The following is a 26,673-nucleotide window of genomic DNA, read 5'->3' on the forward strand; positions in this document are numbered from 1 at the left end:
GTTCTCTCCTCCACCGCTTTCTGATGACATCAGATCTCTGCCATGTTGGTATCCTATGCGAATGGCAGCATTTCGTTCCCCTTGCCGGGCAACCAAAGCAACGGGTGAGTCCTGACCGGCCCTCAGCAGGCAGGACCCGGACCGAGAAGCAGTTTCCGCGGGCTCCTAGCCCTGGGCCAGGGCAGTTCCGGGAGCCGTAACTCGGCCGCTCCGTGCTCGGTGTATGCTCTGATAAGAGCAGACTCCAAGAAGCAGCCTCCGCAGGCTCCCTAGCCCTGGGCCAGGGCAGTTCCGGGAGCCGGAACTCGGCCGCCCCGCGCTCGGTGCTCGCTCCGATAAGAGCAGGCACTAGGAAGCACCCAGGCACTGAGCCCGAGCAATCTGTCTGCAAGCCACAGGCGAATGGCAGCCTGAAATTACCTGTTCTATGGCTGAATGAGCTGCGGTCAGTCGAAAACAGGGATGGTGACGTCAGCTTTCCAACATGGTGGCCGCTGGCCTCCTCTGTGGTCTGACCGGTGTGGAGAACCAAGATGGACCGCTTCCTTCCCCCGTCTCGAACCCAGAATTCAGCCCTGAGTACGGTGCTTGCACAGCTGGCAGAAACTGCAGCGCTGTATCCCTGCATCGCTATCTCATTTCCCAGCGCGCGCTGCAGACTCTAGCCGCGGGGCGATTTGCTGAATAAGCAGTGTTACCCTCCGTGCGACAAACCTCTCGCGTTTGAGTCCCCGTAGCTGATCCTCGTGCGATGGAAATCCTTCCTCCAGGTTCCAGAGCACCCCACTATTGCTGGAAATTCCTAACAAGATAGCCTTTAGCCGTCCTGACTTGTCATACTCCCACACAGTGAAGCAGCACACAGGGGCAATGCACTCCCCTCGCCGCCATCTTCCCAGTCTCCTATTTTCAATCTCTTTAAGACTTAAAGTTATGAAATTTCTTCTGGTACTACTGCTTTGACAACAAGCCAAATTTCTTGATGTGTACTATTTTCATAGTCATTAATCTTACATAGTTAATAATTTCCACTTTGATATCACATTTAGCTCAAGAGCTAGTAAGAAATATGCTTTTAAATTTTAAGGTACACGTTATCTTTAAAAAGGGCAATATTTTTGCAGTTTGTTTTTAATTAAAAAAATTTTTTTAATTGTAGATGGACACAATACCTTTATTTTATTTATTTATTTTCAATTTTTATGTGGTTCCTGGGATCGAACTCAGTGCCTCACACATGCTAGGCAAGCACTCTACCACTGAGCCACAACCTCAGCCCTGTTTTCACTTTTGTCATACAAAAGTCACTTTATATGTAGTCTCCATATAGCAACCTTTTTGAATTTTCACAGATTTCTTGATGGTTTAGATATGATCATTATTTAAGTTTGATTTTGTGATTTTATTAATTATATTAATTCTTTATTAAAGACCATCTCAATTAACTCAAGTTTTGTAATTATGTTCTTCAAATCCTCAACATTTTAATTTTTTCCTGCTTTGTGTATGGTTTTCTGAGGACTATGTTAAATCCTATACTATGACTATGGAATTTTTTTCTACTTTTCCCTTGAAAGCTTTTCTTTTTACAAAATATACTTTGGAGCTATGTGGTTAAATAAATAGTGCTATGTCTATTTGATGGATCACTTCTGAATTTGTTGTTGTTTTGTATCAGGGATTGAACCTGGGTGGGGGGAGGTGTTAACCACTGAGCCACATCCTCTTTTGACCTTGATAAGCTGCCAAGGCTGGCTTTGAACTCGTGATCCTCCTGATGGATCACTTCTATTATCAACTATATTAACATGAAGTATCTCTCAATTTTAGTTATCTATTGCTTCATAACAAACCCAAATTAGGCAGCTAAAAGCAATAAACATTTATTTCCTCAATTTCTGAAGGTTAGGAATCCAGGAAGTTTTAACTAGGTGAATGTGACCCAGGATCTCAAGAAGTTATAGTCAAAACCTTTGCCAGAGCTGCAGTCATGAAAGTTTGGGTGTGAACAATCTGCTTGTAGGTGGCTCATCCACATGGCTTTTGGCTGGATCCCTAATTCCTTCCTAGTGGTTCACAGGATGCATCACACTGTTTTGTTGTGGCAGCTAACCTCCCCCAGAGCAAGTGATTCAAGACAAAAGGAGGCAAACCAGCAGTTATCCCTGCCTTTCATTACCTATTTTCAGACATCACACAACAGAATGTCCACCATATTCTATTAATTAGAAAGAAGTTAATAAAAGCCAGTTTATACTCAAGAGGATGAGGAAGAGTCATCACCTTTTAAAAAGAGAAGCATCAAAGTATCTGTGGAAACATTTTTAAAGCACCTCATTTTTTTCCTTTTAATTTATTTGTTTTTAAATATTTTATCTGATACTTGGCAAGATTTGTCTATATGCTATGGTTTGAATGTGTGTGTCCCTTCAAAATTGATAGGTTGGAACTTACCCCCTCAAGATGATCACATTATTAGGTGGTATCTTCAGAGAAATGACTTATGGCATGAAGAGTCTTGTCCTCACAAATGGACTGGTGCTCTCCTATAAGAGGTTGAAGGGAATGTCCTGGTGTCCTTTATGCTCTTCTGCAGTTCCTTCTGCTGCTCCTGTCATTGTAACTACTGATGTCTAAACATTCCTGCCAGCTCTTTTTGTGTTTTCTATTTACCACAATTATCTTCTTTGATTATTTTCCATTTGCTTTGTAATAATTTATCAACTCTGCTTTGCTGTATTTTTCTTATTTACTATTTCTAAAGTTATAACTTTTGTATTAGTCTGCTAAGATTGCCATAACAAAATACCAAGAATGAGTAGCTTAATAGAAAATTACTTTCTTACAGCTCTGGCAGTTAGAAGTCCAACTTCGAGCTATCAGCAGATATGGTTCTCCTGAGGCCTTTCCTTGGCTTGCATATGGCTACCTTCTTGCTATGTCCTCAAATGGCCTTTCTTCTGTGCACATATATCCCTGGTATCGCTTCTACTTATAAAGACAATCAAGCATGTTGGATGAAAATCTCACTCTAATGGACTCATTTACTTCTTCAAAGGTTCTGTAACAATATATGGTCACATGGGGTTAGAAGTTTGGGATGTGAATTTGATAGGAAATAAGGACACAATTAAGTCCATAACACCATCCACTTTTACTCTGCTTAAATCTTAACATACTCATATAATCAACTTTTTTCTAAAAACACCTATGGTTTAATCAGTACGTTTTTTTCTGACTTTTTACTACTCATTCACCCTGTTGCAGCACCTGAGTACTCATCCCTGCTTGCCCAGGTACACTTTCCCTTTTCCTAGCATCCCCTTCTTCAGGGCATGGAGAACTTTTGATGTTCAACCAACTTTGGTAACAGTCTTCTCCTCTTGACATTTTGGAATCTGCCTTCTTTCTTCAATCTCTATTTTACAGTTTTCAGTGGATTCTTGCAAACTCTGATCTATCAGGCATTCTTATTTTCAATTCCAGTTACTAACTTTTAAAAAAACACAAATATACCTATGCATCTTCCATCATTTCTAGAGATTTGATGCAGGTGGGAAAGATTTATATGTATGCTCATTTTACTAAAACAAAAGAGATACATCTCATTTATTAGTTAATTCTTATTAAGTGGAGACTTCTAATTGGGGGAAGCTAAAACTTGAAAGTCCAAGCTAGATTTGACTCCACAGAGTCCAAAAGGACATGTATGCTCATTATATTTTAAATTGTAATTATAATATATGTAATAATTATTTTAGAAGTTAGCAGGTGTAAAACTCCTTTATATAAAAACATTGCCAAGGATGCAGTTCTATGTCAACTTGATCACCAAGCAAGTGCCTAGGAGTAGCAGATGTAAGCCACCCTACAAAAACCATGTGCCAATTAAAGACAAACTACCCAACAGTATCATGCCAAGGGAAGGCACAGATGGCTGGAGAGCAGCAGCTATAGGTCTTTTTATAGCATTATCAGATGGCATGGTTGACATTCCAATTGGCCCTGTGCCAATGGCCAAGGTAGTAATGGATGCCAGCATGAGAACATTCAAAAGCATACTCATCCTCATGCCATCCAACATGGGGCCACGGAAGCAATCTTGGGTAGCTCTTATGTCACAATGGGTAAAGCAGCATAAGTAGTTTTTATGCCACAATAATAATTAGCTTGGAGAGTTTTACCTGAATTTTCAAAACCAGAATAATATCTAAAGATAAACAATTAAAAGCAAAATTGTTGTGACCAAAGCAATAGACTTCCAAACCACACTGCTTCTACATAGAGAAAGCATAGAGAGTAAAGAGTCTAGAACTGTGACAATATGGAGAAATTTATATTTTTAAAATAATTTTAAAGTTACAGAAAAGTTTCAAGCAGAGTACAAAGGTCTTATTTTTCTGATTCACTTGAGAGTAAATGCCAACATATCTTTGTAGTGTTTATCACCTACAAAACTGCAATCAAAAACACTTATAACACCACTACTATATGTAAAACACTGAAGTTTCAATTGTCCTAATAATTGTTCTTCATTATCACAAAGATGTATTTCTTGATACATTTAGTTGTTATATCTCTTTAGTCTCTTTTGCTCTATACTTTTCTCTTACATGAACTTGACATTTTTTAAAATAATATTAGTTCTTTTTAGTTATGCATGATAGTAGAATCCATTTTGATATAATTATACAAGCATGGAATATAGTTTATTTTAATTCAGACCTCAGTACCTCTCCTTCCCCTTCCCTTTCCCTACCTTAAGAATATAGGCTAGTTATTCAAATGTTCCTCCATTTGGGTTCAATTGATGTTCCTTATGGTTAGATTCAGGCTATACTTTTTGTTTTTTTTTTGCAGGAATGTCGCAGAAGGGATGATCTTATTGTACAGTATTCTTATTGCAACATGTAAGGTGGCAAATTATTTTAATTTGTTCTACTATCGATGATAGTCTTGTGATTACCTGATTAAAACAGTAGTATCTGCCAGCCTTCTCCACTCTTTTTCTGTTTGAAAGTAATATCCATCTTGTGAGGAAATACTTTGAGACTATGTAAAGACCTTGTTTCTTGTGAAACTTTTTCTCATTGGTCATTGCATCCATTAATGATTCTTGCTTATTCAATTATGACTATGATTTTTGCCAAACTGTGATCTTCCAATTCTATCATTATTTCTACTTTTATTAGTTGGTTTTATTTATTTACTTGTATCAGTATGGACACATAGTGTCCATACAATGTGTTATATAATTATCCCATGCACTTTGACATACTGTGTTCTAAAATTTATTGAGGATGGCTCTGTATACACGGTCCGGCAGCCGCACCTAGAGGTTGGAGCTGGGCTGCGTGCCGAGCCCTGTCCTCCGAAGGCTGGACTGCAGCCTCGAGCATCTCGGTGGCCTGTTTGCCGCTGCACCTTCGGGCAGAGCCTGCTCTGGGGTCGTTCTGCACCCCCCTGCCAGGGGACCCCTGCTCCGGAGGAGGGGGACGGAGAGCCGCGGCGGCAGCCGCTTGGGCCCCTGGGGCCGGGAACAGGGCTGAAGAGCTGCGGAGGCCAGGGCGGCTCTGCTACGGTCGCAGACAAGCGCGGCGCTCGTGAGCGTGGCCCAGAGACGGAGGCGACAGCGGCAGGGTTTCATTTCTAGAAATCTGGACTGGAAACAGAAGCAGCAGTTTGTATAATCCCAAGAACTTGCTTATACCAGGAAGCTGTAAGGGCAACATGAATAGCATTGAGGAGATGTAACATGGTGGCAGGCGCAGAGAGATCAAGTCTCTGATATCTTCAACTGCGCGGGCATAGGGAGCCGTAAACTGTCTAAATGCTGTTTGCTCAGGATCACTAGGCAATGCTGAGCTGACGTGGATCTGGGGTGTACAGGCTGGGCCCCTCAGAACACACACACAGAGCCCGAATCGGAGGCAATTAAGCTCCGGTTCGCCTGCTTCGTGTGACTCAGCACTAACGATCCCGCTGAAATAATTGGCCGGCCCTTAGGAACTTACAGAGGTAAAAGCCAACCGAGCCTTCATAGGCAGTGGCCACAGGACTGAAACGGGGATTGGGAGAGACAGTCAGGACCCACCCGTTGCATTGGTCACCCGGCAAAGGGAACAAACGGTCACCATTTGCATGGGATATCACCATGGCAGAGAAACGGCGTCACGGGCGGAGGAGATAACTGCATTGAAACCAGCGCGACAGGTGTGTAATCCCCTAGTCATCTCTCTCCACACAGCAGGGAAAACTTAAGGGCCACTCCCAGCTCTCCTGTGAACGCAATAACCAGACCGAGGGAATCAGGAGTGGCGCGGGACTTGCGGCGCAGAACTCCCGGCTACCGCTCCCACCAGTGCTGACAACTGAGGTCTCTTGCACCAGCTACCGGGGGTGTGGCTACAGGAGGGCAAGCAAATTCGCTGGGGGATCTCAGCCCCAAGCTCTACAAACTTAGGGTCTGAGGGAGGCAAACAGGGAGAGGGAGCCCAGGTGTTCATGAAAACAGGGCTCCCAGGAGCAGCAGACCTGGCGTGTAGCCAGTATTGTGGTGAGCGCCACAGGTGAGCACGGCCTGGCTTGAGGAAACACAAGACAAGGCCCTAGACACTCAGGATTGGAGACCCGCCCAGTCTAGGAGAAAGAGCGGCTGCACAGTGAATGGTTCCCACCTATTGAGAGGAGAAGCTTGGCCCAGTGGGCACAGCTCCACCTACTGGAAGAGAAGTTAATAGAACTCTAGGACTGCATTTATTATTATTATTATTATTATCATTTTTTTTTTCTTTTTCTTTTTTTTTCTTTTTTTCTTTCATTTTCAATTTTTATTTGTTGTTGTTCTTTAACTTTTTTCAATGTTTCTATTTTTTTAATTTTTTTTATTTTATTATTATTATTTTTTTAATTTTAATTTTCATTTTTTATTATCACTATTATTTTTGTTAAAAATTTTTTTTCATCTTTCCTTTCTTTCTTTATTATCTAATCTTTGTTATTCTTGTTTCTTTTGTCTTTTCATTTCTTTTCAATTTTCTTATTCCCCCTTCCTTGAATTCTACCTGCCTACTCTCATTCTCTTTAGTGACTTCTTCCCTTCCCTTCTAATATCTTTCCTCTCAAGCATCAAATAAATCTATAAGAGTAAACAGTAACTCAGCAGTCAAACAGAACAAGAAGAAACATGAGCAGCATAAAAAAGCAAGGAAGAAAAGTAGTACAAACAATGAAGGACAGCCTAAATATTCAGGAGGACCTAGGGTCAGCAGAAAAATGGTCATATAAAGAACTCAAGGAATACCTTAGACAGATGGAATGGAACCTTAAAGAAGATACGAGACAGCAAATTCAAACAGTGAAAGAACACTTTGAAAATGAATTACATAGGCAGATAAAAGAAGAAGTTAAGCATCTTTATCAGGAGATTGAGATTATAAAAAAAAAAAACAAACAATAATTCTAGAAATGAAGGAAACGATAAACCAAATTAAAAACTCAATTGAGAGTATCACTAACAGAGTGGAGCAAGTAGAAGCCAGAACATCAGATAATGAAGACAAAATATATCATCTTGAAAAGAGCCTAGCCAACTCAGAAAGGCTGGTTAAAAACCACGAGAAAAACATCCAAGAGATATGGGATAACATAAAGAAACCAAACCTACGAGTCATCGGGATAGAAGAAGGTACAGAGATTCAAACCAAGGGAATGAGTAACCTGCTGAAAGAAATAATTACAGAAAACTTTCCAGAAATAAAAAAGGAAACGGATATACAAATTGTAGATGCATACAGGACACCGAGCACACAAAATCACAGTAGACCAACGCCAAGACACATTGTTATGAAGATATCCAATATACAGAACAAAGAGAAAATACTAAAAGCTACAAGAGAAAGGAGGCAGATTACATTCAGGGGTAAACCAATAAGGTTAACAACGGATTTTTCATCACAGACGCTGAAAGCGAGAAGATCCTGGAACAACGTATTTCAAACACTGAAAGACAATGGATGCCAACCAAGAATTCTGTATCCAGCAAAATTAAGCTTCAGGTACGATAACGAAATAAAAATCTTTCATGATAAACAAAAGCTAAAAGAATTTGCAGCCAGAAAACCAGCATTGCAAAGCATCTTGAGCAAAACACTACACGAGGAAGAAATGAAAAACAATAACCAAAACCATCAGTGGGAAGTGCCTCTATAAAGACAGAGGGCGGGGGGAAAGCTAACCATGGAGAAACACACTAAATTTAAAAAAAAAAAAAGAAGAAGATAAATAATCAAACATGGCTGGAAGTACAAACCATATATCAATAGTAACTCTAAACATTAATGGCTTAAACTCTCCAATAAAGCGACATAGGCTGGTAACATGGATTAAAAAAACAAATCCAACAATATGCTGCCTCCAGGAGCCACATCTGATTGGAAAAGACATACACAGGCTGAAGGTGAAAGGTTGGGAAAAAATATACCACGCACACGGTCCTCGTAAGCAAGCAGGGGTGGCCATCCTCATATCGAATAAAATTGACTTCAAGACTAAATTAATCAAAAGGGATAAGGAAGGACATTATATACTGTTAAAAGGAACCATTCACCAACAAGACATAACAATTATCAATATTTATGCACCAAATAATGGTGCTGCGACGTTCATAAAACAAATTCTCCTCAAGTTCAAGAATCAAATAGACCACAACACAATAATTATGGGTGACTTCAACACACCTCTCTCACAATTGGACAGATCCTCCAAACAAAAGCTGAATAAAGAAACTATTGAACTCAATATCACAATCAACAACCTAGACTTAACTGACATATATAGAATATATCAACCATCATCAAGTGGATATACTTTTTACTCAGCAGCACATGGATCCTCCTCAAAAATAGACCATATATTATGCCATAGGGCAACCCTCAGTAAATATACAGGGGTGGAGATAATACCATGCATTTTATCTGATCATAATGGAATGAAACTGGAAATCAATGATAAAAGAAGGAAGGAAAAATACTACATCACATGGAAAATGAACAATATGTTACTGAATGATCAATGGGTTACAGAAGACATAAAGGAAGAAATCAGAAAATTCTTAGAGATAAATGAAAATACAGACACAACATATCGGAATCTATGGGACACAATGAAAGCAGTTTTAAGAGGGAAATTCATCGCTTGGAGGTCATTCCTCAAAAAAAGGAAAAACCAACAAATAAATGAGCTCACACTTCACCTCAAAGCCCTAGAAAAGGAAGAGCAAAACAACAGCAAATGTAGCAGAAGGCAAGAAATAATCAAAATCAGAGCGGAAATCAACGAAATTGAAACAAAAGAAACTATTGAAAAAATTAACAAAACTAAAAGTTGGTTCTTTGAAAAAATAAATAAGATCGACAGACCCTTAGCCATGCTAACGAAGAGAAGAAGAGAGAGAACTCAAATCACTAACATACGGGATGGAAAAGGCAATATCACAACAGACACTACAGAAATACAGAAGACAATTAGAAATTATTTTGAAAACCTATATTCCAATAAAATAGAAGATAGTGAAGACATCGATAAATTCCTTAAGTCATATGATTTACCCAGACTGAGTCAGGAGGATACTCACAACTTAAACAGACCAATAACAATAGATGAAATAGAAGAAGCAATCAAAAGACTTCCAACCAAGAAAAGCCCAGGACCGGATGGGTATACAGCGGAGTTTTACAAAACCTTTAAGGAAGAATTAATGCCAATACTTTTCAAGTTATTTCAGGAAATAGAAAAAGAAGGAGCTCTGCCAAACTCATTCTATGAGGCCAACATCACCCTGATTCCGAAACCAGACAAAGACACCTCAAAGAAAGAAAACTACAGACCAATATCTCTGATGAACCTAGATGCAAAAATTCTCAATAAAATTCTGGCGAATCGGATACAAAGGCACATCAAAAAAATTGTGCACCATGATCAAGTAGGATTCATCCCTGGGATGCAAGGATGGTTCAATATACGGAAATCAATAAATGTTATTCACCACATCAATAGACTTAAAAATAAGAACCATATGATCATCTCAATAGACGCAGAAAAAGCATTCGACAAAGTACAGCATCCCTTTATGTTCAAAACATTAGAAAAACTAGGGATAACAGGAACTTACCTCGACATTGTAAAAGCTATCTATGCTAAGCCTCAGGCTAGCATCATTCTCAATGGAGAAAAATTGAAGGCATTCCCTCTAAAATCTGGAACAAGACAGGGATGCCCTCTATCACCACTTCTTTCAATATAGTTCTCAAAACACTGGCCAGAGCAATTAGACAGACGAAAGAAATTAAAGGCATAAAAATAGGAAAGGAAGAACTTAAATTATCACTATTTGCAGATGACATGATTCTATACCTAGAAGACCCAAAAGGGTCTACAAAAAAACTATTAGAGCTAATAAATGAATTCAGCAAAGTGGCAGGATATAAAATCAACACGCATAAATCAAAGGCATTTCTGTATATCAGCGACAAAACTTCTGAAACGGAAATGAGGAAAAACACTCCATTCACAATATCCTCAAAAAAAATAAAATACTTGGGAATCAACCTAACAAAAGAGGTGAAAGATTTATATAATGAAAACTACAAAACCCTAAAAAGAGAAGTAGAAGAAGATCTTAGAAGATGGAAAAATATACCCTGTTCATGGATAGGCAGAACTAACATCATCAAAATGGCGATATTACCAAAAGTTCTCTATAGGTTTAATGCAATGCCAATCAAAATCCCAACGGCATTTCTTGTAGAAATGGATAAAGCAATCATGAAATTCATATGGAAGAATAAAAGACCCAGAATAGCAAAAGCAATTCTAAGTAGGAAGTGCGAATCAGGCGGTATAGCGATACCAGACTTAAAACTATATTACAGAGCAATAGTAACAAAAACAGCATGGTACTGGTACCAAAACAGGAGGGTGGACCAATGGTACAGAATAGAGGACACAGAGACTAATCCACAAAGCTACAACTATCTTATATTTGATAAAGGAGCTAAAAGCATGCAATGGAGGGAGGATAGCATCTTCAACAAATGGTGCTGGGAAAACTGGAAATCCATATGCAACAAAATGAAACTGAATCCCCTCCTCTCGACATGCACAAAAGTTAACTCAAAGTGGATCAAGGAGCTAGATATCAAATCAGAGACTCTGCGTCTGATAGAAGAAAAAGTTGGCTCCAATCTACATATTGTAGGGTCGGGCTCCAAATTCCTTAATAGGACACCCATAGCACAAAAGTTGATAACAAAAATCAACAAATGGGACTTACTTAAACTGAAAAGTTTTCTCTCAGCAAGAGAAACAATAAAAGAGGTAAATAGGGAGCCTACATCATGGGAACAAATTTTTACTCCTCACACTTCAGATAGAGCCCTAATATCCAGAGTATACAAAGAACTCAAAAAATTAAACAATAAGAAAACAAATAACCCAATCAACAAATGGGCCAAAGACCTGAACAGACACTTCTCAGAGGAGGACATACAGTCAATCAACAAGTACATGAAAAAATGCTCACCATCTCTAGCAGTCAGAGAAATGCAAATCAAAACCACCCTAAGATACCATCTCACTCCAGTAAGATTGGCAGCCACTATGAAGTCAAACAACAACAAGTGCTGGAGAGGATGTGGGGAAAAGGGTACTCTTGTACATTGCTGGTGGGACTGCAAACTGGTGCGGCCAATGTGGAAAGCAGTATGGAGATTCCTGGGAAAGCTGGGAATGGAACCACCATTTGACCCAGCTATTGCCCTTCTTGGACTTTTCCCTGAAGACCTTAAAAGAGCGTACTACAGGGATACTGCTACATCGATGTTCATAGCAGCACAATTCACAATTGCTAGACTGTGGAACCAACCCAGATGCCCTTCAATAGATGAATGGATAAAAAAAAATGTGGCATTTATACACCATGGAGTATTACGCAGCACTAAAAAATGACAAAATCATAGAATTTGCAGGGAAATGGATGGCACTAGAGCAGATTATGCTTAGTGAAGCTAGCCAATCCCTAAAAAACAAATACCAAATGTCTTCTTTGATATAATGAGAGCAACTAAGAACAGAGCAGGGAGGAAGTGCAGGAAGAAAAGATTAACATTAAACAGATAGATGAGGTGGGATGGAAAGGGAGAGAAAAGGGAAATTGCATGGTAATGGAGGGAGACCCTCATTGTTATACAAAATTACATATAAGAGGTTGTGAGGGGAATGGGAAAATAAACAAGGAGAGATATGAATTACAGTGGATGGGGTAGAGAGAGAAGATGGGAGGGGAGGGAGGGGGGATGGTAGAGGATAGGAAAGGTAGCAGAATACAACAGTTACTAATAGGGCATTATGTAAAAATGTGGATGTGTAACCGATGTGATTCTGCAATCTGTATTTGGGGTAAAATTGGGAGTTCATAACCAACTTGAATCTAATGTATGAAATATGATATGTCAAGAGCTTTATAATGTTTTTAACAACCAATAAAAAAAATTAAAAAAAAATAATAATAATTTTAAGACAAAAAAAACTAAAATAAAATTTATTGAAAATATTTCCTAATTTCCTTTGTGATTTCTCTTAACCCATGAGATTTTTTAAAGAATATTTAGAGGGGCTGGCATTGTGGCTCAGTGGTAGCATGCTCGCTTAGGAAGCATGAGGCCCTGGGTTCGATCCTCAGCACCATATACAATCAAATAAAGGTATTGTGTCCAACTACAACTAGAAAATAAATATTAAAAAAAGAATATTTAGAGAATTTAGAGAATCTATAAATACATGTAAACTTTATAGGTCTTGGAATGTAACTAACTTATAATTCCTTTAGTGTCATATATTATTTTTTTATTGGTTGTTCAAAACATTACAAAGCTCTTGACATATCATATTTCATACATTTGATTCAAGTAGGTTTTGAACTCCCAATTTTACCCCAAATACAGATTGCAGAATCACATCGGTTACACATCCACATTTTTACATAATGCCCTATTAGAAACTGTTGTATTCTGCTACCTTTCCTATCCTCTACTATCTCCCTCCCCTCCCCTCCCATCTTCTCTCTCTACCCCATCTACTATAATTCATTTCTCTCCTTGTTTATTTTCCCATTCCCCTCACAACCTCTTATATGTAATTTTGTATAACCATGCGGGTCTCCCTCCATTACCATGCAATTTCCCTTTTCTCTCCCTTTCCCTCCCACCTCATGTATCTGTTTAATGTTAATCTTTTCTTCCTGCTCTTCCTCCCTGCTTTGTTCTTAGTTGCTCTCATTATATCAAAGAAGACATTTGGTATTTGTTTTTTAGGGATTGGCTAGCTTCACTAAGCATAATCTGCTCTAGTGCCTTCCATTTCCCTGCAAATTCCATTATTTTGTCATTTTTTAGTGCTGTATAATACTCCACATTTTTTTTAATCCATTCATCTATTGAAGGGCATCTGGGTTGGTTCCACAGTCTAGCAATTGTGAATTGTGCTGCTATGAACATTGATGTAGCAGTATCCCTGTAGTACGCCCTTTGAAGGTCTTCAGGGAATAGTCCGAGAAGGGCAATAGCTGGGTCAAATGGTGGTTCCATTCCCAGCTTTCCCAGGAATCTCCATACTGCTTTCCACATTGGCCGCACCAGTTTGCAGTCCCACCAGCAATGTATAATAGTACCCTTTTCCCCACATCCTCGCCAGCACTTGTTGTTGTTTGACTTCATAATGGCTGCCAATCTTACTGGAGTGAGATGGTATCTTAGGGTGGTTTTGATTTGCATTTCTCTGACTGCTAGTGATGGTGAGCATTTTTTCATGTACTTGTTGATTGATTGTATGTCCTCCTCTGAAAAGTGTCTGTTCAGGTCTTTGGCCCATTTGTTGATTGGGTTATTTGTTTTCTTATTGTTTAATTTTTTGAGTTCTTTGTATACTCTGGATATTAGGGCTCTATCTGAAGTGTGAGGAGTAAAAATTTGTTCCCATGATGTAGGCTCCCTATTTACCTCTCTTATTGTTTCTCTTGCTCATATTTTAAAGTGTTGGAATGTATTGAGTCTTATTTTAGGAACCAATATGGAGTTTGTGTTTAGTTGAGTAAACCATGTACATTTGAAAAGAACATGTATTCTGCATTTGTTGGACATAGCTTTAAACAATGTCAATTAGGTCCAGTTGGTTCATGTATTGTATCTATTCACTAGTTCTCTGAATTATTATGTTCCTTTACTTATTTTTGGTTTGTCAGCTTTTGCTTCATGTATTTGAAACTCAGTTGACTTATATATAAACATTTAGTATTGTTATGTCTTCTTGCTGAATTTTTATCATGATGAAAGTCTATCTCTAATACTTCCGTTGTTTTGAAGTTTATTTTGTCTTAGTCTTTGCATGACAGTATCTTTTTTAACACATTTTTACTTTCAATTTATTTGTTTTATAACAATTATAATTATATTTAGTGTATAAGGGAAACACTATATCTTGATTTTTATCCACTCTGAAATTCTGACTTAAAAAATTTAATGTCTACTTTTAATTGGAGTATCTACTCAATTTGAATTTAATGTGATTATTTGTATGTTTGAGCTTAAGAGTACTATCTTTCAATTTGTCTTCTTTTCCTGCCTTCCTTTTGCTTAAACATTTTAAAACTCTAACTTTCCACTATTAACTTTTTGGATACATGTCTATTTAAATTTTTTTTAAGAAAATCCTCTGGACCCTATAATATGTAATCTTAACATCACAGTCTATTCAGAATTAGCAATGCTACCACTTAAGGTAAAAGGCTCGAATCTGACAACAATATAATTCCATTTGTTCCCTCCTGAGGTATTAATGTCTTTCATTTCATGTCTATAACTGTTATTAATACCACAATGTTATTGTTATTATTTTTGTTTTAAATAATTGTCTTTAAAAATGTGTATCTCTAAACCAATCCTTTTTAAAATTGATACAAACTATACACATTTATGACATATCATGTGATGTTTCAATACATGCATATATTATATAATGTACAAATCAGGATAAAATACTTGTCTCAAACATTTATAATTTCCTTGTGATAATTATCATTTAAAGAAATTTTTAAGGTGAGGGGAAAAAAGACAATATTAATCTATAAGTTTGCCATTTTCAGGATTCTTCATTTTTCTCTCTAGATCCAAGTTTTCATTTGGTTTCATTTTTTGTCATACCAGAAAAAAACTTTAACTTTTCTTGTAGTACACATCTACTACTACTGAGTTCTCTCACCTTTCATTTATTTACAAGTGTTTTTTATCCTATTTCCATTTAAGAATTATTTTCACTGGATATACTAATTTGCATTACGAGCTTAATCTTTTCAGCAAGATAGAAATGTTCCATTATCTTTTGGTATAATTTCTTTCCTTTTTTGTGTGAGGTGGTACTAGGGACTGAACTCAGGGGCACTTGACCACTGAGCCACATACACAGCCCTATTGTGTATTTTATTTAGAGATAGGGTCTCACTGAGATGTTTAGCGTCTTGCTGTTTCTGAGGCTGGCTTTGAACACATGATCCTCCTGCCTCAGGATCCTAAACTGTTGGGATTACAGGCATGTGCTGATGTGCCCAGTCCTTTTGGTGTATTTTCTGATTTAAAATAAGACATAATTCATATTAATTGATGATCATTTTGTCTTATTTTTCTTCTTTTCTAGGCATTATGAATATTTTCTTTGTCATCAGTTTTCAGTAATCTGACTATTTGGTACTATGATGTGATGTGCTACTTTCTTATATTTGGAGTCCACTGAGATTCTCCAATATGTCGACCAATATTTTTTACTAAGCTTCAATTACATATATTTTAGACTCTTTGGCTTGATTCCACAAGACACTAAGGCTGCTCATTTCTTGCACGATCTTCCCTTTCTCTTCTTCAGATTGGATGATTTCTATTGATCTCTCTTCAAACTCACTGGCACTTTTATTACACAGTGTCCATAAGCCCATCTAGTACATTTTCCACTTCAAATTTTGTATTTCTCTACCAAATATGAAATAAAATTATAGAATTATACTTGGTTTGCTTTATATATAGCTTCTATGTTTCTTCTGAGAATCCCTATGTATTCAGTCATTATGTTCATCTTTTTCCTTAAAATTCAAAGGCCTTCCTTCCTTCCTTCCTTCCTTCCTTCCATCCTCCCTCCCCGCCTTCCTCCATTCCTCCCGTCTTCCCACCCTCCCTTCCTCCCTTCTTTCTTTCTCAGGGGCACTCCACCACTAAACCACATTCCCAACCCTTACTAGTATTTTATTAAAGACAGCGGCTCACTGAGTTGCTTAGGGCCTTGCTAAGTTGCTGAGGCTGGCTTTGATCCTCCTGCCTCAGCTTCCTGAGCCATTGGGATTATAGGTGTGTGCCACTGCACGCAGCTTGCTCCAAAGTTCTTATTTGATCATTTCAACATCTGTGTCACATAAGGGTCCATTACTGTTAGCGCCTTTTGTATTTATTAGAGATCATAATTTTCTACTTCACATGCCTAATAAGACATTTTGAGTGTAACATTAAAAGGAGTCTGGATTATATCTTTCTTTAAAGGGTATTGAATTTTGTTCTATCAGAGCATTAAATTAGTGGTGAATCCTTTTAAGTCTGCTTTATTTTATGATTTTTAGAGGCAAATCTATTTCAGTTTTGTACATGGTCCAATTATTGACAAGAAATAAGACCAAAAAACCAAAACCAACAATGACATTTGCAAAATACCCATTAGAAATATAGAAATATAGAGATACATACAAAAAAATTAAAGAAAAAAATAACAAAGAATCAAAGGGGTAAATGAAATACTATAAAGTTACAAAACAAGGCAAGGCACAGAAGGATTGTGAGAAGGAGGAAGAGTAGGAAGCACCAAGAATGTGTCTCTTAATCTAGGCAACAACTGCAATGGCAGAATGTGTCTGCTAAAATATTTCAGAATTCTGGAGTCCATTGAAGACTTGAAAGTTCCAGGTAAATGTTTAACAAAATAAAGTGCTGTTAATTTTGGTGAATTTCAGCTATTGCACACTAGCAGCTACCTAGAGCAGTTCACTGTCAACTGACTGGGACTAGGATGGACTAAAAGTACCCTGGCCTCCAAGTATAGGAATCTATGCTCTTATTATGAATTGATGCTTCTGACTACAGAGGTGCAGACAAACAGGCAGGGGGACCATTGGTGTACCATCTTATTGTGGACAGCTCCTCTCTTGACTGAAGAGACTGTCAGATGATTTAAAGGGCTGGTACCCTCTTTTCTTCCCTTCATTTTTCTCTTTTGGAAATCAAACATTAAAAACTAGGACACTCAAAAGCAACAGTGAATAAAGAGAATATTAGAAAATGGTCATGTACCACCAAGTGAATACAAGGCAAAGATTTGGAAAAGACCTGAGAAGACCTTAATTTTATACCTTATTATGATCCTTGACATAATAAGGCATAAAATCATTTTTTATACAAAATCTAAATAACAAAATAGCAAATCCTGGGGTAAAGAGAAAATCTGATTACCAAAGTTATCACATTATTAGATTCAAATGTCCTGTTTTCAACAACAACAACAAAATCATCTAAACACGTAAGACAATAATGCAGGAAATCAGAGATAAAAACTATAAGGCTGGCTGTAGCTATAGCTCTGTAATAGAGCATCTGCTTAGCATATACAGGACAGACTCATTCTCTGGACTTCAAAAAAAAGGCAGCTGTAAGGCATATAGAAAACAAAGCAAAATAACATATGATCCTTCTTATCAGAAATTACTTTAAATGTAAATGGATTAAACTTCCAATCTTCCAATCAAATGATACACTTAAAAACACATCACCCAACCAAATGCTGTCTCCAAGAGACTCACTCGCTATAGATCCAAAGACACAAATAGGCTGAAAATTATTACAAATAAAAAATAGTAACCCAAAGAAAGCAGGTATGGTTATTCTCATATCAGACAAAACAGAGTATATTTTAAAAGGCTATAAAGGATAAAAAAGGATTTTATGTTAATAAAAAATTCAATGCAGCAAAAGATAAAATAACAAACATTTATTTACCTATTAATCAAAATATATCAATCAGAAACTCACAGAATTCAAGAACAAATAGTTCTGCAATACTAGTTGGATATGTCAATATCCTGCTCTGAATTATTTCTAGAATAACCAGATAAAAAATAAGAAAGATGCAGAACACTCAACACATTAAACCAATTAGATCTAACAGACATATACAGTTATTCTGTCCAATAACAACAAAACATTTTATTCTTTTTAGGTGCATGAGACATCTTTCACTAAGTCTGGATAGGTTTAAAAAGGCAGGAATAATTCTAAGCTTCATCTCTTACAAAATAGGATTAAGCTATAATAAAAGTAGTAAAAGTAAAACTGAAAATTCATAAATTTGTGGAAATTAAAAATTCAAACCACCATTGGATCAAAGAAGACAGCAGAAGAGAAATTAGCAAACACTGGAGAAAAATGGAAATGAAAACTGTACAATACCAATACACAGAATATAGTGAAAGGAGTACTATGAGTGAAAGTTATAAATATGTACACTAAAAAGTAAGAAAGATCTCAAATCAATAGCCCAACTTAACATAGAGAAAAGAACAATAATCTAAACCCAAAGCCTGCAAAAGGAAGAAATTAATAAGGATTACAGCAGAGATAATCAAAATAGAGATCAATTATACCAAGTGTTGGTTATTTTAAAAAATCAGTAAGATCAACAAACCATTAGCTAAGAATAAAAAGGAGAAGATAAAATCATGAAAATGGGGACATTATTGCTACTAATCCTACAGAAATGAAACGATTATGGGAGTACTACAAACAACTGAATGCTAACAGATTGGTTAACTTACATGAAAAGGACAAATTGCTAGAAACAAAGCCAAATCAAAATTAAACCAAGAAACAGAAAATATGGACATATCTGGGAGTGATAAAGAGATTGAAGCATAAATAAAAAATCTGACAAAGAAAAGGCCTGTAACTAATGGCTCTGCTGGTGAATTAAACCAAACATTTGAAGAAAAAAATAATGCAATCCTCCTCAAACCATACCCCAAATTGAAGAGGAGAACTTCCCAACTCATCCTCTAAAGCCAACATTATCCTAATACCAAGCTAGACAAAAACAAAACTACAGACCAATATTTCTTATCAACATTGATACAAAAATGTTCAATAAAATAATAGTAAAATGAATTCTGCAGCACAGTAAAAGGAGTATGCACCATGTCCAAGTGGGATTTATTCATGGAATGCAAAAATAGTTGATCACAATTGATCAGTATAATACACCACATAAACAGAAGGAAGGGTAGAAAACTACATAATTGTCTCAATCGAAGTAGAAGAAATATTAGACAAAATTTAACACTTTTTCATCACAAAATCTATTAACAAATTAGGATTGAAAGAAACTACTTCCACATAATGTGAAAAGCTGTACATGAAAATCCCACAGTATCATATTGAATGGTAAAAAACTTAAAGCTTTTCCCCTAAGATCAGAGACAAGGCAAGCATGCACACTTTTGACACTTTTATTCAACATAATACTGAAAAGTTCTAGTCAGAAAAATTGGGCTAGAAAAATAAAAGATATCCAAGTTGTAAAGGAAAAACTAAAACTCTGTTTGCAGATATAATCTTATACATAAAAACACAATTCCACGTCAGCTTTGTCAGGTCATATGTCTTAAACCTCTTTATAACTGATAGACATTAATGCAAAAAGCACTATTTTCAGGTTAACTGATATTTCTTTTTTGTGACCTCTTTGATATTATTTTTAATCCTCAATAAAGAGATATCATAAGTATAGAAAATTATTTTCAAGTAGAGATATTCCTGTTTATGTTACAAACATATTATTTTCAAAAGAGATAAGAATTCCTAGACTAGGGCTGGGGTTGTGGCTCAGATATGTAGAGCACTCAGCTAGCATGCATGAGGCACTGGGTTTGATCCTCAGCACCACATAAAAATAAAATAAAGATATTGTGTCCACCTATAACTAAAAAATAATCATAAAAGAATTCCTGCAATGTAAGCTACAGGCCTCTGGATAAATGACATTTGTTTTTTCATTTGTGTCTATTTTTATTTTTAGTACATATTAATTATACAGAATAATGGGTTTTATTGTGACACATTCATACATGCACAAAACATATTTCGATTATTTCCACACCCATGAAATTTAAATAGTGAGACTCAATCTATAAAAAACATAATAAATGCTTTTAGACAATGTGAACCTGAAGCCTCAAATGTATACAATAAGTACATAAACCTAGAACTCTGAAGCCTCAATGCTCTATATTTTTAGCATCCTTAGAGAAGACCTTGGACAATGAACAAAGTTTTATATGGAGAATAAGGATGTAGCACTCTGAATAATAACTATTCATTTCTGCAAATCAAAAGGAAAGTAAAACCATTCTTTCCTTATTTTAATATTTTATCTTTTTACATGTAAAAATCCTTATGGGTTAGAGTTAGGTTAGCCTATCAGCACAGTTTATTTGGATTAAGAAGATATGAACTAACATGGAGACTTTATATTGATACTGGGGAACTAAACAAACTAAATGCTAAAAGAGGGAAAAGAGGGATGACTTAAAAAAAAGTTTGGTGACTTTGATGGTTATGTTTATTAACTAATAATAAAATCAGAATTACAGAACAATATAGTACCTTCACAGAGAAATTATGCCAGGCACCAAACATTTAAATACGTCTTAGTTTTTATCTTAGAAAAAAAAAAACTGGGCCTGTGACATAAAAAAAATATATATATAGAAAATTTACCTTTATTGGGATGAGTAATAAGAAGAGGTGAGAAGGCATAAATAAGGAGGGAAAATAAATGAAGTCAGAAACAATAAAAAGTGTTATAAGTAAATTTCTAATATTGTGATATCTACCTATATAGATTTTTTTCTTTAGAGAGAGAGAGAGAGAGAGAGAGAGAGAGAGAGAGAGAGAGAATTTTTTTTTAATATTTATTTTTTAGTTTTTGGCGGACACAACATCTTTGTTTGTATGTGGTGCTGAGGATCGAACCCGGGCCGCACGCAGGCGAGTGCGCTACTGCTTGAGCCACATCCCCAGCCCCAACCTATATAGATTTTAATAAAAATAATAAATCTTCCCTCAATATACTAATATGCCTGCTCATTAGACCTAACAAAATACAGATGACAAATATAAGAATGTCCATACTTTTGAAATTGGAAAAATTCTTTTCATGAGCAGTGAAAATACAGTGTAACTTAATGATATGAATTTAGAATTTAATTATCAAACTCAATACAAGACAAGTGAGCTAATATGATGAACCCATAGAAATATAAAAAACAAAAGCGAGCCAGGCATGGCAGTGCACTCACACCTGTAATCCCAGAGGCTCAAGACCAGCCTTAGCAGTTTAACAAGGCCCTAAGCAACTTAATGAGAACCTATCTCAAAATAAAAAACTTTAAAAAATGACTGAGGATGTAGCTCAGTGGTAAAGTGCTCCTGGGTTAAATCTCCAGTACCATAACAAATAAACAAAGAAAACAAAAAGAGCATAAAAAAGCTTAATAAACTACAAAATGTCTTCATAGTATAAAAGATTCCAGTAAAAGAGCCTTCCAGAATTTTTTCTTGTTTTCAAGAAGGTTTTGCTCTATTGTTTCTTTGATAACAATAGAATATGCTGGGAAATCAGGGAAGGATTTGTTCATCTGACCTAACTGTGGCATAAGATCTTACAAAACAAGAATCTGTTACAGAGCACAAGGATCTGTAAGAAATCCTGGTCAATTTTATGGTTCTGTATTAATAAATGAAAGAACTAGAGTATATGTGAATTTATAACTTCTTAGATTCACTTTGTACTATGGTTACTTTAAAAATACCGGTGAGAACATTTATAATTTGTTACTTTTCACTAAAATCTAAGGGACATACTGTGCACCTTCAAGATCTATGGGACACTTTTTTGCCCTGTGTCCTATCTTCTGTAGCAGTATACCACTTCTTCAGAGAATGGATTAGAAAGACATTTAAGCTTATTATATAGAAAGGTGTCATACCCTCACATCGAGGTACATAAGGAGAAAAATTCAAGAATTATAAATTCTTAGAAAACATAAAAGATCCTTTGGGCACTGGCAAGGAAAATGTCAACAAGTCAAAAGATACTAGATAGCTATTGACCAGTTTCACGAAGGCAAAGCTGCAAGCCAAGATGGAATAATGCTTTCCCACCATGTGTCTAAGGCTGCAAATGACACTAATCCTTTTTAATGGTCATAAAAGCTGACAACTTACTCAGCCTTAGAACTGAAGGCACAAAATCATCTCAGGGAATGACTCACCATAAACAGGTCGCGAGCACCAATGTCAACAGCTAGGAGAAATGCCTTTTCAAATCTCTGGTACCTACGAGGAAGAAAAGAAAGGTATCTTAGTTGTGAAAAAATCATATAAAAGAAGAGAGCTGTTTGTTTAATGTATTTATTCAGTATTGTTTCGATTCTTTCTGGTGGAAAAAATATTTTCAAAGAGAAGGGATTTGGCCTGCTAGGATCTTCCATTTATGAAATGTTATTGTACTTAGGAGGAGCTGAGACAGAGTCTGTGGAGGCCATAGATGTAATTTCCAAGAAACACAAATTCAAGTACACATTGCTAAATATGGGAAATGACAGCTTGGAAAATACATTTTAATAATTTTTAAAAACTATTTTATTTTTTAGTTGTAGTTGGACGCAATACCTTTATTTTATTTATTTTTATGTGGTGCTGAGGATCGAACCCAGGGTCTTGCACATGCTAGATGAGCGCTCTACTGCTGAGCCACAACCCCAGACCCATTTTCATAATTTTTACTTCAGTGTATGTGGGCATGTGGGTGTGTGTTTTGTCACCAGGGATTGAACTCAGGGTACTTTACCACTGAGCCACATCTCTCAGCCCTTTTTTTATATTTTATTTAGAGACAGGGTCCCACTGAGTTGCTTAGGACCTCCCTAAGTTGTTGAGGCTGGCTTTGAACTAGTGATCCTCCTGCCTCAGCCTCTCAAACTATGGGGATCATAGGCATGCATGCACCACTACACCTGGCTTACTTCACTGTGCTTTATAAGAGAAAATTATGGGGATATAGAGAACAAAGAAAGATAAGAGCAATTAGTCATATCATATTTTTGTGCTTTTTAGGTAAAAGTTGGGATATTAAATGTTGTTTTAGTCAAAAGCTTTATATTTGAAAAGAAATTCTAGGCTGTTATAAAATAGAACATAAATATCTTCTGAATTTTTAAAACATATATTACTTTTCTATACTTTTCCATAATCATACCTTCCCTGAAGTAAAATTTTGATAATTTTCTTTGTGAAAGTCTAATTCTAGGCAGATAAACATGAGAACAACTCACAGTTTAATTATCTCCACAGAAAGTTTAAGATCTATAACAAAAATTATCTCATAAATGCATATATTGCATAGGTTTTCGGAATGAAAGGTGGTCTCTATTTTGTCCAAGTCCTAAGATTTATATATATGTAACTGTCAGTTTCTTTAACTATAGGAACAGAAGATACATAAGTTATTCTCTGTTCTCTATTATATATTGTAAAATACAGTAGTAGGAAAGATAATGAGATTTCAAATAAAAATAACAAGTGTTGAATATTCATTATTATTATTAAACATATTTGTTGAATAAAATTCAATACTTATTAATATTATATATGAGCCATTAAGTCCAAAACCTGAAACAAGAGTACAATTTCCAGGTTATATTTGATGACTCTTGCCCCATCTCCTCGCTCATTCTTCCCAATACCTCCAGTATTTGCTTGAATGCTTCTCAACTGTTCAAGATCATGAGGAAATTTTATTTTTGTGGATGAATAGTGTTTTACAGCAGGAAGCTTACTGATTTATTATGTACTCAGGGGAGGTAAAATTTAGCAAGAAGAGGTCAAAGAATTAGCCAGCTGTGCTACTTGTTCATGCCTTCACTGCCATTTTGCATTGACCTCTACTGTAACTATTCTGGCAACAGTAATCATCCATCTTCAAATGATCAAACCTAAACATAAGTTCTGATCTTATGTGCCCTTTGGCCATATCTAATCCTATAAACTGCCCCTGTACTTCCTTGGCTTTTTCATTTCTTGGATGGAAATTTCTGTCTTCTTTTCTAGTTCACATTTCTCTACCTCCCACTGAAGTTGGTGTTCTACAGTCGTCTGTATTTCTACACACTACAACCTCAATAGCCTTATTATTACCACTATGACTATGAAAACCAATTATATCAATGACTCAGAACTCTTATCTCTAGGATCCATCTCTTTCTTGAGCTCCACACCCTTTATTTTCATGCACCCTCTTTATTTTTGTGATATAACATTTATATAAAATTTATGCTCTTAGCAAATCTTTATATATAATACAGTATTTTAAACAATAGAAACAATGCTGTATATCAGGTCTCTAAGACTTATTCATCCTGCACATAGTAAATTTTATACTTTTTGATGCATTCCCTGCTCTTCACCCCTAGGCCCAGCAGCAATCATTCTACTCCATGCTTCTATGAGTTTGACTATAGATTACTTATGTAAGTAGAATGATATGTAGTATTAGTCCTATTGTATGGCTTACTTTACTTAGCATAACACCCTCTAGATTCATCCATATTGTCAAAAGAAGGATCTCGATATATCTTTCTCTTTCTCTCCCCCAAACCTCGCCCCCCCAAAGACAAATGACATTCCATTGTCAGTAAATACCACACTTTCGTTGGCAAGTAAATCAGTTTTATTGATTATACTGCAATGTAATGAATGATGAAGATCACATTAGAACTTCAGAAGTATTTGATTTTTATCTTATTTAATTCTCTTAAGAAATAGAAATTGACTAATCTTCATGGAACTTCCTAATTCGCTTTGTAAATGAGCCTGGTACTGTGAATTTTAGAGATATTCATATGTTGTTTCTGTTGCAGTGTTTCTCAAAATTTTTGTTTCATTGTTTCCTTCTTTCCCCAAGGACCTTTCTCTTTAAAAAATAATTTTTTAAAAATATGAACTCTCCAACTTTTCAAATGTTGGCTAATAAAACAGTTTTGGTACCCTTTGACCAACATCTTTTTCCCCTACTTTTCGGCCCCTGGTGACAATCATTCTACTCTTTATCGATTTTTTTTTTTTATTTCACAGGTAGGTGAGATCATACTCTTTCTGTGTATCACTTATTTCACTTAGCATAATGCTCTACAAGTTCATCCATGTTGCAAATGGCAAGCTTGCTTTCTTATTAAAGGCTGAATGATACTACATTCCATATATATATATATATATACATATATATATATATATATACACACATATATATATATATATATATATATATACATATATATACACACACACACACACACACATATATATACACAGAGACATATATAAAACATATATACACACACACATATATAAAACATATACATATACATATTTTTAAAATTTTCCTTATTCATTCATTATCAATTAGATTGTTTTCCCATTCTGGCTATAATAATGTCTTTTCAAGATAGTGATTTCCTTTGGACTTATATCCAGAAGTACAATACTGGAATATAAGGTAGTTTTATTTCTAATTTTTCAAAGAACTATCATATATTTTTCTATAGTGGCTATAACAATTTACTTCCCATCTGAAATGTACTTTTACCTAAATTCTTGCCAACTCCTGTTATTGTTTGAGTTTTTGATAAGAGACCTCCTAATAGGCTTGAGGTGATATCTCACTGTGGTTTTAATTTGCCTTTCCCTAATGATTAGTGATATTAAGCACCCTTTCAAATACCTGTTGGCTATTTGTATATCTTCTTTGGAAGAATGTCTATTCAAGTCATTTGTCCATTATTTTTTTCTTGGTGGGGCTATTGGGTTATAATGAGTTCTATTTATATTTTGGATATTAACCCCTTATAAAATATATTGGTTTGCAAATATTTTCTCCATTTAATAAGCTGCCTTCTCCTTTTGTTGGCTATTTACATTGCAGTACAAAAACTTTTTGGTCTGATGTAGTCCCATTTAATTTTTTTTTACTTTTGTTTCCTGTTCTTTGATGTCAAATCTATTGCCAAAACCAATGTCAAGGAGATTTACCTATTGGCTGTATTCTAGAGTTTGACAGTATCAGGTTTTATATCTAAGTCTTTAACCCAGTTTGAATTGACTTTTTTGTACAGTATAAGAATCCAACTTCATTCTCTTGCATGGGGACATCCAGTTTCCCCAATATTTACTATAGAGACTATCCTTTCCCAATTATGTATTCTGGGCATTTTTTTTGAAAATTAGTTGATTGTGTATGTATGTGTGGATTTACTTCTGGGCTTTCAATTCTGACCTATAGGTTCATGTGTCTGTTTTTATACCAGAATCATTCTATTTTTATTATTTTGCCTTTGTAATATAATTTGAAACCAACAAGTAAGATGCCTCTAGCTTGTTTTCTTTTTCAAGGTGGCTTTAGCCATTTGGAATCTTTCTGGTTTCA

General features: G+C 35.9%; 1 protein-coding gene across 16 annotated transcripts in view; it reads right to left on the reverse strand.

The window, feature by feature from the left end:
• Wdpcp (WD repeat containing planar cell polarity effector) overlaps window positions 1-26,673 on the reverse strand; it is a 521,998-nt gene that overhangs the window by 143,602 nt on the left and 351,723 nt on the right. For 15 of the 16 annotated variants that reach the window (XR_011704348.1, XM_071601637.1, XM_071601635.1 and 12 more), the window contains one exon: window positions 22,466-22,529. Coding sequence is in view for 15 of the 16 variants with exons in the window: in XM_071601637.1 (XP_071457738.1) it covers window positions 22,466-22,529 (64 nt within the window). In the remaining variant the exon portion in view is untranslated. Of the gene's footprint in view, window positions 1-4,460; window positions 5,718-22,465; window positions 22,530-26,673 lie in introns of those variants that run through there. The other variant, XM_071601634.1, reaches the window with a different exon arrangement.

The sequence above is a fragment of the Marmota flaviventris genome, chromosome 14 (genome assembly GCF_047511675.1).
Source record: "Marmota flaviventris isolate mMarFla1 chromosome 14, mMarFla1.hap1, whole genome shotgun sequence".
NCBI lineage: Eukaryota > Metazoa > Chordata > Mammalia > Rodentia > Sciuridae > Marmota > Marmota flaviventris.